The sequence below is a fragment of the Siniperca chuatsi genome, linkage group LG4, assembly GCF_020085105.1.
Source record: "Siniperca chuatsi isolate FFG_IHB_CAS linkage group LG4, ASM2008510v1, whole genome shotgun sequence".
Classification (NCBI taxonomy): domain Eukaryota; kingdom Metazoa; phylum Chordata; class Actinopteri; order Centrarchiformes; family Sinipercidae; genus Siniperca; species Siniperca chuatsi.
The window spans coordinates 26,611,849-26,631,104 of record NC_058045.1 but is presented as its reverse complement, the minus strand read 5'-3'; the positions used below and the strand labels follow the sequence as shown (position 1 = coordinate 26,631,104).

The 19,256-nt window shown below is 40.2% G+C and overlaps 1 protein-coding gene across 1 annotated transcript in view; it reads left to right on the top strand.

Annotated features, from left to right (window-relative positions):
* Window positions 1–18,085, top strand: part of LOC122874455 (c-Maf inducing protein) — a 48,725-nt gene extending 30,640 nt beyond the window's left edge. The window contains exons 8-21 of the mRNA XM_044192334.1: window positions 742–845; window positions 1,177–1,281; window positions 3,797–4,249; window positions 5,994–6,059; window positions 8,882–8,908; window positions 9,011–9,059; window positions 9,415–9,522; window positions 9,632–9,748; window positions 10,240–10,380; window positions 12,867–12,914; window positions 13,058–13,204; window positions 13,337–13,442; window positions 13,679–13,749; window positions 14,205–18,085. Coding sequence (XP_044048269.1) covers window positions 742–845; window positions 1,177–1,281; window positions 3,797–4,249; window positions 5,994–6,059; window positions 8,882–8,908; window positions 9,011–9,059; window positions 9,415–9,522; window positions 9,632–9,748; window positions 10,240–10,380; window positions 12,867–12,914; window positions 13,058–13,204; window positions 13,337–13,442; window positions 13,679–13,749; window positions 14,205–14,258 — 1,596 coding nt within the window. The 3' untranslated portion in view covers window positions 14,259–18,085. The remainder of the gene's footprint in view (window positions 1–741; window positions 846–1,176; window positions 1,282–3,796; window positions 4,250–5,993; window positions 6,060–8,881; window positions 8,909–9,010; window positions 9,060–9,414; window positions 9,523–9,631; window positions 9,749–10,239; window positions 10,381–12,866; window positions 12,915–13,057; window positions 13,205–13,336; window positions 13,443–13,678; window positions 13,750–14,204) is intronic.
* The last annotated feature ends 1,171 nt before the right edge of the window (window positions 18,086–19,256 follow it).

The following is a 19,256-nucleotide window of genomic DNA, read 5'->3' as shown; positions in this document are numbered from 1 at the left end:
AAAATCCTGAATATAAACTGGATGTTGTGATATGTATCAGACAGGGCCGGATTAACCTTGTCAACGTTGACAAAAGTTTTTTAAAAATTTGTTTTTGTTGTAAGGTTTTACTGTTTGAGTTGTAATGTTTTTTTCAGTCAGTTTTTGCTCAATAGAGTTTAAACAGTAAAACTAAACCAACAATATAAAACATATGTGTTCTATTCTACCAAGCAATTAATCATAAAGTGATTGATAAGGAACTATATAGATCAATAAGCAAAATCAATAATGAAATTAGAAGTTATAAATTATTTTCTGGAGCGCCCTGGTGGCTGAGGGGGTTAAGGCGCCAACCATGAGGCGCAACATCACTGTAATTTCCTGTCATATCTTTAATTTCATATATCTAAAAAAATAAAAGAGCATAATATGCCTCAAAAACGTCTATTAAAAAAGACATTAAAAAATGTGTCCTTTCCCCAGCCCAGTTTAAAAGCGCCTGATTTTTGCAGGGGATGAAGACATGATATATGATGTAGTGTTCCCACAGTCTGTTTTAGAAAGGGTCTTCCCAAAGAACGGCTCTTTTAGTCGTTGTAATTATATATACAGTGCCTCTATCCACTAACTAAACCAGACAGAGTGGAAAACCTTTACATTTCTGGATGTAATCATCAAGTTATGTCTTTTCTCTTTTGCACTTTGGTTTGGTTTATATATTTTTGACTCTGTCCTTGTTTTTGTGCGTCTCTTTGGCAGGATTTTGGAAAGTGCCCTCGACTGCGTCTCTTCACTCAGGAGTATATCCTGGCTCTCAACGAGCTGAATGCTGGGATGGAGGTCGTGAAGAAGTTTGTCCACAGGTGAGAAACTGTCATGCCCAATAGCGCGTGTCAACAGGTCCTATAAAATTGTTGATGTCCTGTCTGATTAGATGTAGACGTGTAATCAAGTACACGTATAGTGGAAGGTTTGGATTTATGTTAATTACTGCTGGTATTTTGTTCTATTTATATATCATATTTATATACATTTATTCAATTTCATACCCTGAAAAGCCTCTAAAGAACATGTAGACATGAAATACTTAAAGAGCATGAGGTGTACAGAGCTGATCGTGTGCTGTCACAGAGGCTGAACCTACAGTAGATAGTTGGGACCATGGTATCTAACCTGCACATATGTGTGTTGTAGCATGCACGGGCCAACAGGGCAGTGCCCTCACCCACGTGTCCTGCCAAACCTGGTGGCAGTGTGTCTCGCTGCGATTTATTCCTGTTATGAGGAGTTCATCAACAGGTCAGTCATACACATCCACACACACACACACACGGTAGCTTCTCGTCTTTTCCCCGAACACGATGGAGTTTGTAAACTCTTGGCTTGCCTCACCACCTTCACATTTGATCTTGTCAGTTTTTCCCCTCTCCCTCAGTTTATCCACTTACCTTTCCACTCATGTCCGGACATCTTGTTTATCTGACCGCTGCAGTTTGAGCAGCTCAGATCTGTCAGGCCTGAAGGTCAGCAGCATGAAAGGCTAGACAAGCTACAGCTCCCCTGAGGTTTCATACTGCCATACTGCTTGCATACAAAATGGCTATCTGAGTGCACTCTCCATCGTTTAATGACAATGTATACACATTCCTGACAAAATACTGAAACATGACTAAAAGCTTTTATGTTTTTATGTTGTCTTTACACTAGAGATAGCTCACTCCATTGTAGCTTATTTATTGACAGTATTGATGTGCTCATCTAACACCTAACTTTTACAGTTGTTTTTTTTTTTTTTTTTTTTTAGAGTTGTAGGTACTAGAAGTGTATTGAAATTTTTAATGTGATAATTATCTTTTAGGCAAACTTTTATAATAATACTCATCAGTGGAAATTTGATTGTGTGGACAATATTTTTATCAGAAATGAGCAAGCTCCTACGACAACTTTGAGCCAAAATCCCATATTCTGTACCATGTACCATTTCTGATTCTGATTCTGATGTGAAACTGTATATTCTTTGTAACACCTCTGTTAAAAAGAGAGATATATACTCAGTTACCAGTTTATTAGTTACACAACCTAAAACTAATGCATCTAATATAACAGCCAACTGCAATAAACCCTACCTTCATGAAGGCTTTAATGTCCATTGTTTCCTGCTATAGAAAAGTGTTGATTCAATGTTATGGTCATTTTGGAGGCTGTAGTTAGTGCTGCTGTTGAATTAATAAATGTTCATGATAGTAAGATTCATTGCATTGTATTATACTGTAATAGTTTTAGCTAGGCATATCTTATAATAAACTGGCAACTGAGTGTATGTAAACATTCCTGAATTGCTAATTATTAAGAGCTAGAAGTGCACAATTACTTGAGTCTTTGGTCACTAAGTTTGTTCCCCAGAACAAAATTTAAAGGGTAGATGATCGATGATAGATAAATGTCTCAAAAACATTAAGGGATTTTTGCTGGGAGTTTGTCCAGTGTCATTTAGTTCCTAAACACCAGACATTGCTTGGAAATATTAATGCTGTGCAGAGAGGCCTACACATATTTAATTACACATACTATAAAAAGATATAGCTGGTGTGAAAAAGCTTTGCTAAAGCAGCCATTGTTTTTTAAGGTTGACCATTCCACACAATACCTGTTTGTTCAGCTGTTGTGGTAGAGGGGTCATTCTTTTGTTTACCTCTGTCCATTTTTTCATTGATTAAACAAACACATGATTGGTAATTTACCACATCTTGTACCACTAATATGAAGGAAACAGTACAAACAGTAATTTTCAGACGTTACTGGGAAAGCAGCTCAGATACTACACTGTCATCAGATCACATTATGCCATTTATAGTTTAAACAAATTTGCATGTCCCAGAATGAAAAAAAAAGAAACAATACCTCTACAGTGCAATAAAATACATACACAATTATATAAAATACAAACAATAAATAAAAATTAATTGACTACATAACATGGCTATGTTTATTAAGAAGGATGCATTGAAGTTGCATATGAGACCAGGTGTTCTTAGCGTTCTTTTGGGCTGTTGACTTACCTCACCATTCTTTGGAGTTTCATTTTTTTCAATAAAGAGCTCTTATGGGTTTAATAGTGACTATACACAGCATGACAGGTGACGAAACAGACCTTTGCCTTCAGTGTATCCATTTTCCACATTTTGCCGCTTTGACAGATATAATCTTTACATTTAGTCTTGGAATGCTTATTAAATGTTGTACATTGTTTATGAGGTAAATGGCCTCCATCAATCATACCTTCAAATATAGAAAAAAATATGTTCAGTGCATGGGAATAAAAAGCAGCTGCAAACCGCTGTATGTACCAACTCTGAATCGATCATTGTGAAAGAGTATACATTTTTTTTATTAACGCTTTGTTTATTAACATCTGGGTTTCATTTTTGTCAGTGTATTAACATATGTCATGGTATATTAGAGAAACAAAATGATTATATTTAAATGGTCTTGTTTTTTTCTAGTGTGTTCCATAGGGGCTTTTTGTTGACTGCAGATGTGTGGCGTATGCTATCTTAACTAATTAGCGTCATCTTCCTTCGCCCCAGAGAGGAACATTCTGAGCTCATTTTTCCAAAACTCCAGCACACGAAGGGACCATCACTCTGGTGCCCATCTCTCCTGGCTCTTTCTACATCCCACCTCTCTTTTCTTTCCTGTCGTCATTACACTTTGTTCTTTTTTGGCCTCTTGCTTATACTTTCATTGACATTACTGTTGTTTCATATGTGGTCCAATCACCTTTGCCCCTATTTCCGCCTCTGTGTCCCTGCAGTCGGGACAACTCCCCCAGCCTGAAGGAGATCAGAAACGGCTGCCAGCAGCAGAACGACCGCAAGCCCCCGATGCCGCTCCGCCTGCTGCGCCCCGAGCCTCCTACGCCGCCTCCTACCACCATCCTCCCCCTCTCCGCCAACCCCAGTACCCCTCAGCCCCCTCTCCCCGCCCCCTCAAACCCCACCCCATCCATTCCCATCTCCTCCCCAACGCCCTCCCTGCCCCTCTCCCCTCCTCCCTCCGTTGTCAACTCCAGCGAGATCCTGGTGGAGCTGGAGCGAAACAACAACTCGGCCAACGCCAGGCGGAAGGGCGGACCATCGGGGGGTGACAGCGAACCCAACCTCATCGACTGTCTGCTGGTCAGCCCGGCCGTCAACACTCTGTCCATCCAGCTGCCAGCACAGGCCGACCGAGTGCTGGGCTGCTTCGCTCTCATCCTCAAGATGCTGTGAGTTTACACATAAAGCTGTCACTGCTACTAAGTATTGATGGAACAGTCCAACGTTTTGGATACACTTGTTTTCCCAGAGTCAGATAAGAAGATCAAAATCAGTTTCAGCTCTAGGTGCTATACAGAGATGAAACAGCGGGCTAGCAGTTTCCCCCTGCATCCAGTCTTTATGCTAAGCTAGACTAAACATGTCCTGGACCTACCTCTGTACTGGACCCTCAAACATGACGTCCATAGTCATCTTCTCATATGAGTCTGTGTAAGACATCAAACAAGGCTATTTCCCAAAATGTCAGACTGTACCTTTAACTAAGCTCTGTCAATTGTAATGTTGGTGCTGGTGAGGTGAGCATTGCTATTGAATTCATTCTTTGGCACGACACTACCACCCCCTTGACTTATGATGGACTTAAACTTATATGAATAATGGTCACACATGATGGAAAGGAGTAAACTGGAGATCCTACAGCAATTTTCTGGAAACCAGTAAAAAAAAAAACTTCTTCTTAGAGGTAAAAATGTGTTACTACATGCCACACGTTGATAGACTACAGGATTTTAGCAATATTTTTCAGCTGCAGTGGATTATGGAAATGACAGCTACATTGACTTCAGTCATACACAGAGACTACGCACAAGTGTTTGTTTTGTTGTGTTGTTCTGAAAAATTCAAAGCGTAACAATGTGATTTTTCCATCAGTCTGCCACCTCTATTAGGCCTGTGACCAAGTCACATATTGAAATTCTAGCAAACCCATAGCAAACAGTAAAGTGCCAGCTCACCTATCTTAAGGAGAGTTTAAAACACTGGATTTTCAGATTTATGTCTTGGATATATGTGCGCACAATAAAAAAGTAACAGAGAAGTAACTTAGAAGTGAGTTACTGCATATTGAGTTTAGTTTTGTCAAATCAGCTGATTTTAACGGTCCACATGCCCAGTGACAGTATTTGAAGGTGCACATCACATGATGCAGAAAACAGACCTAACCTTAGCCAGTTTGACCAGTCCCCTGTATTAAGATGACCAGCGGGACACATTAACAAAAACATCATGTCATCTACATGTAAGGCACACAGTCTAACCTAACTGTGACACGTGAACAGATATCAGACTGAAAATTCATTGAAATCTAGTGCTGCTTGTTATTAAACAAAAAGGGGTTTCATACTGTAAAGCCTTTTATCAAACATCTGTGTCTTGATGAAGCTACTTACATAAACTTTAAGCCAATTTCATATCATAGAAATTACATGTCAACAACCCAGGAAGTGTCCTAGTTTGCAAAGGTGGCATTATGTGAGTGTGTATATACCTGAAGAACTGATCAGTATAAATGGGTTAAACAGCCCTCAGTGAATGAATGCATGTATGAGCCCCGGTGCTGATTACACAGTGTGAAAGTGGAGCAGCAGTTACGTGTGTGTGTGTGTGTGTGTGTGTGTGTGTGTGTCCCTCTGTCGGGGTGTAGGTGCTGTAACCAAACAGGATGGCCTAAAAAGCAATAGTGTGTAGCATTTGTATCAAAGGCAGTGTTACTTAACTCACAGTAATGTGATGCTGCTCTTCTGTTAAATCAACACTGTAGGTCTGCGTCATCTCAGCGCTGCTCATGTTTCAACTACTCCTCTGTCTTTTGGTTCTCCAGACTCACTTATGCAGGCTACACCCTCCTCTTTACATTGTTACACACTTCATCTCTGTTTTCTTTCTTTTTCTTTTTACGATTGTCTCTGTCAGGTCGGACTATGATGACTGGAGACCTGCTCTGGCCAGCCTGCTGCAGCCCATCCCCTTCCCTAAAGAGTGAGTATTCACACATACACACCTCAGCTCACAGTTATACTGTCGGTAGCAACTGCATTTTATTCATTTATATAGTAATCTGTAATACAAGAAACCTAAAATGAACAAAAAAAGCTTTAATGATTTACACAGTAAAATCGGTCTAAACAGTGCCCTCTGACTGTCCAGCTGCTATAATTCAGATGAGAGAAGAGTGGAGTTGATGAAAATATTGATACACTCATCTGCAATTATTATCGTGTGCTTGTAGTAATTCAGCTTTGGGAGCAGCAGCAAGGGATTTGCGGACTTGTTTTGCCATCTCAGGCAACATTCAAGCTGCCTTATCATCTTAGTGGAGGCTGTTGGGGGCTGAGAAGACTGCAGACACTACTCAGTGATAAAAATCACTTCAAACTCTGCATGTTTTTCAGTTAAAAAAAAATCATTTACAGTCAGCAGTGGGAGAAGTATTCAGAACCTATCGATAAAGGATGCGTTGAGGCACAGTATTGACTGTAGGTCACCTGTGTTTTGGCAGCGCACAGAACCCAATACACAATCACTGTAGTTACGCATGGAAACCCGAAGAAAATAAACAGTGCAAAGTAAAGAAAAAGGAGATTAAGCGTGAGATTTTACAGGATTGCTTTCATTTGTTAGAGGGAAATGTGAAGTATATTATTGACTCTGCTCTTAGAAGTTCTAATACTAGCCGTTGAAACTGTAAAAGTAGTACTAGCAGTTGTTGTAGTAGTGTACTATGTTTTGGTGTCTCATCTACGTAAATGCTGTTTCAGAGAAATGCGGAATAGAGCACTTTTGTTTCCAGTCCACAAACACCAGTGCAGCAGCAGCCATAACCATTATCATATACTGCAATCATCAGCATTGGCCCAGTACTACACACCACCCCTCGCACCTCCTTCCCTTCTATCTCCCTCCCTCCTCATTTTCTTCCAGTCTCTCTCATCGCTGTCTTTGGGGATGTATACATGTTTGTAGGAGGGTCCTGTTGGGGCCCAGCTGCTGACGTGAATGAGGTTCCTCACCACTCCTCCTGGGGGTCGTGGACTGAAGGGGTGGCTTTGCTCTCCCCAGAGAGCCCGCTTTAATTGGCTATAAGCAGCCCCGAGCCTTACTTGTAATTGGCTGGCTGATCCAGAGCTTCATTAGCGTTGGCTGGTGGACAACTTGTTGTTTCTTCTACATTGGGACACACCTGTTGCTCACCTGTGCCACTGTTGCCTTGTCGAATCGCTTCAGGCGTCATTAGGAAAGGCAACAATACTCCCCGGCACCCTGTAGCTGAGGATATTATGAGAATCATGCACACACAAGTTCGGAACACACACACACACACACACACACACACACACACACACGGATACTGACATTCTCAGATAAGTTCATGCACACTCATGCAGAAAACAACTGCCTTGCATAGTACAAACACATTCTGTACTATGTATCTGTATCTATAATGTGCACTGAATACAACAGGAAGGTAAATAGTTTTTGCCTCACGTCTTCATGCTTGGACTGTTTTGCAAATAGATATCGCTTCTTACAACAGTGTTAAAGGAATAGTTCAACATTTTGGGAAATATGCGTATTTGCTTTCTTGCCAAAGGTTAGATGAGAAGATTGATACCACTTTCATGTTTGTACGATAAATACGTAGTTGGAGCCAGTTGGTTAGCTTAGCCTAGCATAAAGACTGGAAACAGGGGGAGCTTCATATTTACCGTACAGACATGAGAGTGGCATCATTCTTTTCATCTAACTCTTGGCCAGAAAGCGAAAAGGAGTATTTTCCAAAATGTTAAACTATTCCTTTAATTAATAAACTGATGAATTTCAAAAACATGAATTAGGTCTGAATTAGAGCTGAATGTGTATATTTCTCTTTCCTTGCTCCTGTAATAGCTTACACACAGCATACACCTTTGGATCTAACTACTCCTTTAACCTTCCTCATCCTGTGCTTTATCATTACAAACAAAGTTTTTGTCGATTAACTTTGTGTAAATTTATTTTTAAATTCTAGTGGAGATCCTAAAGTGTCCACAGATACCAGAAATGGCAGGCTGAGCCACAGATTAACATGTGAAAAATGATGAACTACACATGTACAACTTCACTTTTGATGTATTAGTACAACCATAAAAAACATGGCATCTCAAATACTTCACACCACGTAAGCTTCATAAAGCTTCAATTATGTTTTGTAACAAGTTGATAAAACTAAATGAGGAAGAATTTAGGGGAAATAATTTAATTATACTGATTTACCTACAGGATTGTTGATCATTTTTGTCGTTTGTGATCAGTTTAGAATGTAACTATCCATTTCTCTGACCTGATTTATATCCAATATCACCGCAGCTAACCTCTTACAACTGCTACTAAAACATAATTGTAATGATTCCCCACAGGGATCATTAAAATGTCATCTAAAGCAACAAACAATCCCTAGAAGTTCATGTGCTCATGTCTTGTGCGCACATGCTGAAAATGTCATAATAAGCTCTGCATTCCCTCTGAAACTTATCTGAGCATGTTGACTGTATCCACCTATGTAAAGTAACATTGTGCTACTGTGTCATCAGCTTAACACACCTTTAAGGTAGCACAAAGGGGAACTCCAACCAAAACACGTCAAACTAACCTCCAGAAATGATTGTATACACTGGTAAACATCAAATATGAGCTATATTGCTAGAAAAGCATGCATTAAATTAACATTTCTGACAGAAACATGTTTGTTTTATCATATTTCTCAGCTCCAAGTGTTTTGGGCTGTAATATCTCACATCTCTCTTTGTCTTCTTTCTCTCCAGGGCCCTTGCACATGCCAAATTCACAAAGTAAGTAACTCAGACATCATAAACTGTTCTTCACAGATTGAGTTAGATTCCAGTTTGAAAACAACCTAACATTTGTGTCTCAATGTTTCTCTGTCTAAACAGGGAACTGAAATATGTTATTCAGAGGTTTGCGGAGGACCCGAGGCAGGAGGTGAGTGTGTGTTTGCATGTTTACCACGGTTTCAACCTTAATTACTTAGCAGATCTAGAGCTTAAAGAAAAGTTAAGTGTAGTAACTACAGCTGCCAGATAAATTTGGTGGAGTAAAAAGTACAATATTTCCGACTGAAATGTAGTGGAGCAAAAGTATAAAGTAGTAAAAATGTAGAAAAAAAGTACCTCAAAATTGCACTTAAGTAATTAACTGTTTAAAGTTAATATTCTCCTAAAAAGACTCAAAATTGAGCATCAGTCAGAGATTACTAAAGAAAAAACTTTTAAGTTGCATTTTTTCTTAAGATTGACGACAGAAAAATCATCTGTGTGTGTGTGTGTGTGTTTTCCAGGTCCATTCCTGCCTACTCAGTGTGCGTTCAGGTAAAGATGGCTGGTTCCAGCTCTACAGTCCAGGAGGTGTTGCTTGTGATGATGATGGAGAGCTGTTTGCCAGTATGGTGAGTGTATGGACACACACACAGTCGATCTGAACTATTAATGTGTGCAAATTAATAAATGGTTGTGGTTGCTAACAACTGACCCTCCCCTCCCCTTCATCTCCTCCAGGTTCATATCTTGATGGGCTCCTGCTATAAGACCAAGAAGTTCCTGCTCTCTCTGGCTGAAAACAAGCTGGGTCCCTGCATGCTGCTGGCCCTACGTGGAAACCAGACCATGGTGGAGGTATGTCCATGTTTGTATTTCCATTAATTCTTCTATCAATAAATATCAATTTTCTGTTAGTTGACAAATTGATTAATCAAATAATCGTTCCAGCTGCAGTTACAGTATTAACTGTAGTAACACAGCTGATCAAGGTGAGGTTAAATTGACTCAATTAAAGGGGATTCCAGCAATTTACTACTGCAAGGGGAGACAGATTTTTTTTCTAAATGGTCAAAATCAAAGCAGCAGAGGCCAAAATACTTTGAAGCTCCAAAAATTAGAGATCCTACATTTCCCTACATATAATGCAACCAATAGCATTTTCTGTTAGATCCTCCCTGCGTGGTAAACACCCCCAGTCTATATACCCCCATTGTAGTTTGCAGACTCATTTGACAAAGCTCCTCCAGAGCCACAGAAGACATTATACAAACGAGTGAACTGATCGTCACATATAAAATCAGTGGAGTAACCATTTACAGTGAGTATGTGTTTACATGTGTGTCCAGATCCTGTGTCTGATGCTGGAGTACAACATCATTGAGAACAAAGACACTCAGCTGCAGATCATCTCCACCCTGGAGAGCACCCAGGTGGGCCTCCGCATGTACGAGCAGCTCTGCGACCGACAGAGAGAGCTCAAAGAACTGGTGAGTTACTGCTCCAACACGCACACACACACACACAAACACACACAGTACTTTATTAAGTACACTGAGGCCTGAAGTTAACATGGTTCTGTACTCTTTGGCGCCTTGCAGTTCTTGTAGCTCTGAACTAAGAACATCTTGTTCCAGCTCATCCCAGATTTTTGCTGGGTTCAGCTTGGTGGAGTGAAGGCCTCTGCAGGAAAATCAAGTCGCCAGTTTCTCATTATGTACAAATTCTTGTGTCCTCAGCGATGCATGTGACCTACTTGTCAATCCACAATTCCAGCACACTGCTGACAGCAACTGTTAAAGGCACCAGAAGTTAAGAACCAAGCATGCACTAGATAAGATGAGAACAAAGGGAAGACACAAGGTTCATTGAGGAGAATGATGCGTCATATATGAACAGCTCCATTGTCTATTGTACAGGAACATGAACAGAAAGCACTGTTATCATACAAGGTAAAGAGATGTTTGTTCAGACGGCCGCAGCTCTGGTGTTGACCATTGATCACAACGTTGGTAGTTGGATACCAGAGCTCATCCTGTCCACATGCAGTGTCCTTGAGTGAGGCACTGAACCCTGACTGCTCCCATCTAATGTGTATGAGCTGAAAAAAGTCTCTTTCGACACAAGCGTACGTAATGTTTTCTTTGAGACGCGTTAACAATTTTGACATGATCTCACCTAAAATGTTTTTTGCGAATCCATTACATGCCCTAAAGTTCTTGATAAGGAAGAGTTTTTTGGCTCAAGACACGAGACTTCTCAACCTTCAGTTTCTGTATTTCCAAGTTATGAAACTGGTGAAATGAATATATTCTCCTGTGTTGGTCTTCTTTTGGAATATGGAGATCTCATTATTATAACTGAAGGTAAAGTCTAGGTCTAGTAAAATCAAAATATTGAAACAGCCACAATGCCTCTGTCCTTTTTTGGAGTAACTCAAATTTTTAGTAGTATGGACTTGAATATCGTGTTCCTAAAATCATCTTGAAACCCAGATTTTATAGAAAAGACTTTCAAGGAATGCACACAGTCTACGGCAATAGTTAGACTGTGATATTTCAATGAAGATTCACTGGTTTCAAGAGACAAAGAAAATAGTGACTATTCACCGATATGCCACCATCAACAGCCTGTACTGTTTAGACAGGAAGGAGCCATAGATCAACAATATTAGCATAAACCAGGCTTTGATGCACACCGAGTCATGTTTCTCCACTTGTCACCTACAGTCATCACCTGGTTTTTATGATCATGTGCCCACTTAGCTTCATCTGCTGCTGCAGTCCATCAGATTCTACAAATGCCCTTCACATTATTCTTACACTAAGGCTTATTGGCACACTTAAAGCCTGTCTGGTGGCTTGAAGCAGCCGCATCTTTCTCCTCCACTCTTGTCACATCCAGAAGGGCCGCAGCTAACTGGATAATTCTTCTTTGTCGCACACTTCTCAGTAAACTGAATGTGAAAATTCTCGGAGCTCGTCTGGTCCTGAAATGCTGGAACAGTAAAGATCAAACCAGTAACAGTAACTGGCCCTCTCTGCTCAGTCTGCATGCTTCACACGCTGAGTCACAGCCACTTGACTATGTCTGCAGAACTGAGCTGTTTATTTATATGTGGAGGTAGTCCAGGGAAGCAACCACTGAGCATTCTGTACACACATAAGCATAAACAAAGACAACTCATACACTTTACGCATAGCACATAAAGAAATATAAATGTTACTCAGCTGTGTACATAAATATGTACGGGATGTATTGTATTTATTCTACCAGTATGTCCAGTACAGTATTTATTTTCTACACTCTGACCCCAAATTTATCTTTTAGGAAATTTTGGAATTAAGAGGGCACTACTAACAAAATCAGGGAATGTGTATTTAAACAAAAACAGATATAAAAACTATGTTTCTGTGTCCATTTGTGTGTGGGACAGAAATTACAGTTAAAACTAAATGTAGTCGTAATCATATTATTGGATGTATCCTTCGGCATTTACAGCAATAACAATTACAATAATAAATCTTTCAGAAATTATCATTTATGACCTAATTTATTTACAAGTTTGTAATTTGTGGTTTAATTATTATTATTATTATTATTATCCTCTGGCAAAAATCCCTTTCCAAAAATGGCACATTTATGTCAGTTAAGAAAATATGGAAACAACTTGACAGGAAACAACCATTTGGAAGAGTCCAAGGATTCAAACAAGCTTTCTGTTATCCTTTTTCCTGATTAGATTTTTCTCACTAAATACAGTGAGAGATATGTGTAACATCATGTTTAAAACACGGTATTATTAAATTATATAAAATAGGTGAATAGTGTTTTGTTACAAACCTCACATGACCCATTTCCTCAATATGAATGCAGCATGGGCGCAGCTGCTCACACACACCATCTACTGTTTGAAAAGGTTCCTGCAAGGCAATGAGCTCAGACGCCATCTTTTTTCTGTGTGTCTTCTCCTCAGCAAAGGAAAGGAGGCCCCACCCGGCTGACTCTGCCCTCAAAGTCCACGGTGAGATTACACTGATGCCTTCACTGCTGCACACAAAAATAGTTTTAACCTTTTCTCTCCTGGCCGACGTCAGTTATGAGACAGTTAGCAATACTTGCTTTTACTTTTTCAATCTTGAATGTTTTTTCCTTATCATGCCTTAGGATGCGGACCTGGCCCGCCTGTTGAGTTCAGGTTCTTTTGGGAACTTGGAGAACCTGAGCCTGGCCTTCACCAACGTCACCAGTGCCTGTGCCGAGCAGCTCATCAAGCTGCCTTCACTCAAACAGCTCAACCTCTGGTCCACACAGGTATACACACACACACACACACACACAGGAACACAGCACTAACACAACTGCAAACACACACACTAGTAATCACTAATGATCTAATTTATGTCTAATGTATGTCCTATCTTTTTCTATTTTTTCTTCCTTTAGTTTGGGGATGCAGGGTTGAGGTTGTTATCTGAGCATCTGGCCTGTCTTCAGGTTTTGAACCTGTGTGAGACTCCTGTCACTGATGCTGGTCTGCTGGCTCTCAGTTGTAAGAAAACACACACTAAATGAATCATATCACAGTATTCTATAGAAAGCATTTTTAACTCGCAGAAACTGAGCTTAATGAGAATGGCTAGAAGACAAGTGTTATCTAACTAAAAAAAGCCAGAACACTAGGACAAGTTCAGAGTTAACATGTTAACTATGTTGAAGGTATAAAAGTCAGTTGTTTGTTAGTGTTTAAACTAATTGTGGCTAATTGTAACTGCTTGCCTTTTTCAGCCATGAAGAGCCTGTGCAGTCTGAATATGAACAGCACCAAGCTCACAGCTGACACATATGAGGACCTCAAGGTAATACTACAAGAAAACTCATGCCAACTGCAAATGGGTCGTTTGCACAATATTAATTTGGAAATAGTTATGAAAATGCATATTTTTCTTCTAATTTGTTCTTTCTGTTTTGGCCTTCCATCTAAACTGTGCTTTTAAAAAATGATGCAATCTGCATTTATATTTTTTATATCTGCTTTTAGGTTTATGTTCTCAGTTGAATTTACATAGCACACATTTACGTAGCGAGCCTTTATTCTGGCTAGTAGTTCCCCCCTGCTTCCAGTCATTGAGCTAAGTTAAGCTGGACCTGTCTCTACTGGATGCAAAGAGACAAAATTAATATAAATCTTAATTTTGTGGTGAGAGGGAATATAAGCATAATTTCCAAAATGTGAGCTAGCTTTCAAGCTGATAGTAAGTGTATGTTTCAAGGTGTTGATGCAGTGTCCATTTGTCTGTGTCTTTCTTTGCAGGCCAAACTTCCCAACCTGAAAGACGTGGATGTTCGGTACACAGAGGCCTGGTGATCAACCATGCTCACATACCCCTCATACACAACCAGACACACACATAAACATATGCACACACTGCACACAGGCTCAGATACATAACATGAAAATTGTGTGGTGATGTCATCTCCATCGTCGCCATCATTAGACCAGGAACTCCTGACATCACCCCAGCGTGAGGATCACCTGAGGTCACTAGAACGTCACTGACACTTTTACGTCAGAGGAGGAGCCTTCATCAGCTTCTGACGTCATCACTAACCCCTGTAGTGACGCCATGACCAGGAAAGAACTGTCTACTCTGCTTCAGCATCACTTTTTTCTAAATGAGAAATCTTTATGGACCTCGCTGCTTCCCTTACTTCTGTCACAGATGTTCCAAGGACCTTGTTTTTACAGACATGAGGGCATCAGAGGACATGCAAGGACCCACTATGTTGTGACATAAGGGACCCTTTTCTCTCTCTCTTTATCCTTTGCCCTGTCTTTCATATATGATCTCTGTTTTCATATTAAGTCCTTAAGTCCAGCTCCCCAGCCGTTGCCCTCCCACCTCAGTGTGTCTGTGTCATGAGGAAAACCTGAATCAAACCCTCTCCCCTCAGAGCCTTCCTCTCTTTTTCTCTTGTGCAATGAAGGCTGGATACTGCAGCTCACATTCCAGTTCTTCTCTGATCTGATCCACAATGTAGCTCTCCAAACAGACATGTTGAACTGTTAATTACTTCAGTCCTCACTCTCGTGCTCTTTGGCTTCAGTTTTCAGGTTCAAATTCCAGTCTTTTCAAGTCTTTCATTGGGAAAATGAGGTGCTACCTCTGAGAAAAGGAAGAGTTGCAAGACTGTGCCTATTCCTCATACACGACACGTTCACACACAAAAAGGAAAAAAAAAAGGTTTTTATCAACTTGAATGAACATATTTTTCCAAACATCTGTGCTTTCATATATTGTGTGTTTCTATATAAAACATATATATGAAGATAAGCCCCAGTGATGACATTTCAGAAACATTTCGGGAGCTCTGCAGGAAAGTTAAACAACGATGGCAACATTTGTTTGTTTTTCATTTGTTTTCAGTGTATATGCTGATGATCTCCCATTACTATTTAATAGGACAGTTGTGTAGCAGTAGTTGGGCGGTCTGGGACTGCCTAATATTTATAAGTTGTGTCTTTAAAGCCTCCTTTACTCTGTCTCTCCTGGATTTTGTCCTGGCAGTAATGAAGTACACAGGTCCTGTTGTCATTTTTTGCAACATATAACACAAGAAGCCAACCAAGAGGGTGCCCATACATGGATCACTCTGTACCATGCCATGGTGGTAATGTAGACCTGTAAAGTGGATTGCGGTAATTCTAAAGTGGACCCATAAACAAGACCCATCACCAGCTGAGAGTTGTATATTTTCATATCCTGTGCTATTTTTTGGCTCTGTTTGAGACGGTTTTGAAAAGAAGAAAAGACACTTGCCAAACATCTGTATCGACTTTACTTTTAGTTTTGTGCACTTGTTTCATCAGGCCCACCTGAGCGTGGTTTCTATACTGATTGATGTATCAAGTGGAACCTGTCCTGTGGAGAGACCCTGACACTGTTTGGGTTCACGTCTCTGGCCCCCACCTGCAGAGGTCAGAGTGAAGAGTGGCAGTGCCTCTAGTGGAGCTGTGGATGAGTTGCCTATTGTCATCTTTTTATCTGTCACACCACCTGTTTTGAATTGTTCTGCTGTATTTATATTATGCCATAATACATGGGTGACATTTTTAGGCTTTATGGATGAATAATTCTCATCAGAGGATGGGACAAAATTAGTGTACATATTCTATCACAATGGGCTACAAGGGACAAAAGGTTGGAAAAAGGCACCTTTCAGCCATATTTGCCTGTCTACATTCCCTCAAAATGTTGCCTGTTTATTGTGTCAACATTTCATATGATGAGGTAACTGCCCTGAAAACTATTTTTCCTCTCTGTCTAGACGTGATTTGGGTTGCTTTGTCTTGTGTCAGTCGCCCTAGAAAACACAAGACAAGTCAGATTTCCACCCTTTCCAGTCAGCCTCACTCTGACTGCATCCATCCATTTTATTTATTCATTTCGACCTCCAGAATGCTCCGAATGTTTGTTGAATCAAGGCAGAAGCTGCAGCAGAGGACAGGATACCGTCCACTATGAGATGCTTTGTTTTCTATTTATTGGGTGCCATGGCAGTTTCCTGTTTGGCCTGTAGACTCGGTTTGTGTATGGCCCTCTTTGGGTCTGGCTTTAGGACCTTGTGCTCTCTTTCATATCCTGTATGATGTATATACGAGTGTATATAGTCATCTCCTCCCTTTCTCTCTTTGAACCCCTTTTTTTCTTCATCTTTTCTGTATTTCTCTCGGCCTGCCTTCATCGGCAGGCTGGTGTTGCCTTCATCTTAATGTGTGTGTGGTTGTTTTTTTTCACACAAAGTGCACTATAATATAACAAATTCTGTTTTCATAATATCTTTTAAGTTTCCAACGTCTTTGATTTGATCACTTTAATCAAACATTTGTTTCCAGTGTTCTTGTTTTTTTGCATGTACATGTTGCTGCATCATCTGATATTTTTATTTTGTCATTTAGTTTTATAAAAGGTTTGAAATATGATAAAGGGTCTGATCACTATCTCACTGAGGTTAGGGACTGAAATGGAGAGATCCCATCTAACTATTTTCTGATTGGTTGTTGCCAGGATCTACCCTTGACAGATATTGGTCGAGGCAGTTTGGGTTTGATTGATATTGATTTTTTAAAAAGACAATACCAATACTAGTACTTTTGGACTGAAGCGGCCCCTAGCTCAGATTTAAGTTTGACTATTTTCATATCAAAAATGCAAATATTTCTTGTTTCCCCAAGAATTTTGTTCTAATCCTGATAGATAATAATAAAAAGTATCTCTGCTGGTTGCCTGGCAACCTCACAGTGATGACAAGACTCCAGGAAGTCACTGTGCCCAGCCAAGGAATAGTCCGGCACATACACCCCAATGTGTTGTTTTCACGCTTCAGTTTTTTTGTGAGGTGCTGGTTCGATTTTGTTACCTTTGGACAGAACCACGTTTTCAGTCTTTATGCTAAGCTAAGCTAACTCACTGTTGGCTGTAGCTTCATACTTAAAGTAAAGACATGAGACATTTCCCAAAATGTCGAACTATTCCTTTAAAGAAGTGGGCAGTCTTTGGGAAATCCTGTCACTAAACTAATCAAAAAATTTTTAGGCCATTATGAGCTGCCGCTTGTCCAAACTGTGAGCCTGGGGGCCAGCATGTTGAGGTTATAATGGAAGGTTTTTGTATTACTGTAGAACATGTAATGGTTGAATAGAAACGCCTCTTCTGTTCTGTCATGTCTCCGTATCCTGTGGAGCTCACTGTGCTTTGCTTCCTTTGCCATCCTGATTCCTCCCTCTTGTCTATTCGCTCCCTGATGTTTTTTATTCTACACATACTGTAAAGAGTTTCTACCATGTCTAAGTTGTGTACAGCTGTGCTTGAGTCTTAACAGTTGTTATGGAAGGAACAGAGTCAGATGCAGCACAGCCTGACAAATCTGACAGACTGAAAAAAACTACTCTTTTTCCCATAATTCCTTGTAGTAAAATCTTTTTTGGCAGCTGGAAAAGGGGCGCCCATTCTGTTTCTTTCTCTTTTTCAGTCTTTCTCTGCGTTGATCTGCTTCTCCTGCTGGGTTATTATTATTGCTGCTGCTGCTCTGTGGCTGTTGTAATAAAAATACAAAAGATCTTCAACAGGAAAAATAACAACTATGATGTGAAATAATTTCAATCAAAAATAAATTGTCTGTGAATATGTTTCAGCTGTGCGTGGCATGTGTTCTTTTTGATCTTTTTACAAGACAACAACTTCATTGTAAAATGAAGTAATTACCCACCACTCTTTCATTAAGAGACATGTAGCTCTTCTCCTTCACTGATACCAGTAATTACTACAGTACTACTACAGTAATTTAACATCAGCCAGCCATCTAGCAACTTCAACAGTTTTGTTTGTTATACACTTTAAAAGGTACAAGAAATACAATATACATGAAGTTTTTTTTACACTATGCTGTATGTTGGTTCAGTGCACAGTGGGCCATTCTCTGACAATATAAAAGCATAAATCAGTAGGCTACTTAAAGGTAGAATAAGTAGGATTTGTCGGTTGCTGTTTGTAAACACACAATTCAAAGTTGGCCCCTCCTCCCTGCCTCAACGAGGAGAGAGAGAGAGCTAGATGGTGGATTAACTGTGTATGTAACTGATTGTTTCATGGCAGTTACGTTCTAAAGCATAAATAAACATGCCGACACGTCTGCATTACGTCTGCAATTTTATTAAACACTCTTCCTTGACCTCAATGGAAAATGTCATAAGGTGAAGGAGAATTCATAAGGACTTAGGAAAAGACAACCGCGGTGCTAAGAGAATACAGTAGGTGACGTAATTATGCGACGGCGGATGTTATTGACGTAGGTCTGCCATGGTGAAACTAGAGTGTTCCGAAGATGGACTACAAAAAGTGCATCTTATTTCTCCCTGTGCGTTATACCCTGTTGTTTCATGCAACACCAAGATGGCAAAAGAGTCGTCTGTAAAACTGTTGACAGGACACCTCAAACTGCAAACAAGGTCAATTATGACTCTTTCTATTATGAATTTTTGATCCAGGAGATTTTATATTTGTAAAACATTCCTCAAGCCAAGAAAAGCAATTTAAAAGAGTAAGTTTCCAAACCAGCCACCATGTTGGTCCGGTTTGAAACCCGGGAGTGGTCAGCCCACGAGTGAAAGCGTTTGTCCAATCAGGTGCAGCCAGGAAGTGTTTCCTGTTGTGTTTCAGGGAAAGAGAGCACCTGTCAATCATCTATCGTGACATCTAGTGGCACGCCTATCAAGCATCCATTGCTGGGAAGTGGCGCAACCCCTCCCCCTGCGTCCAAAAACGCCACTGTGGACGCGTACCAAAAATGCAGGCAGAGGGCAGGG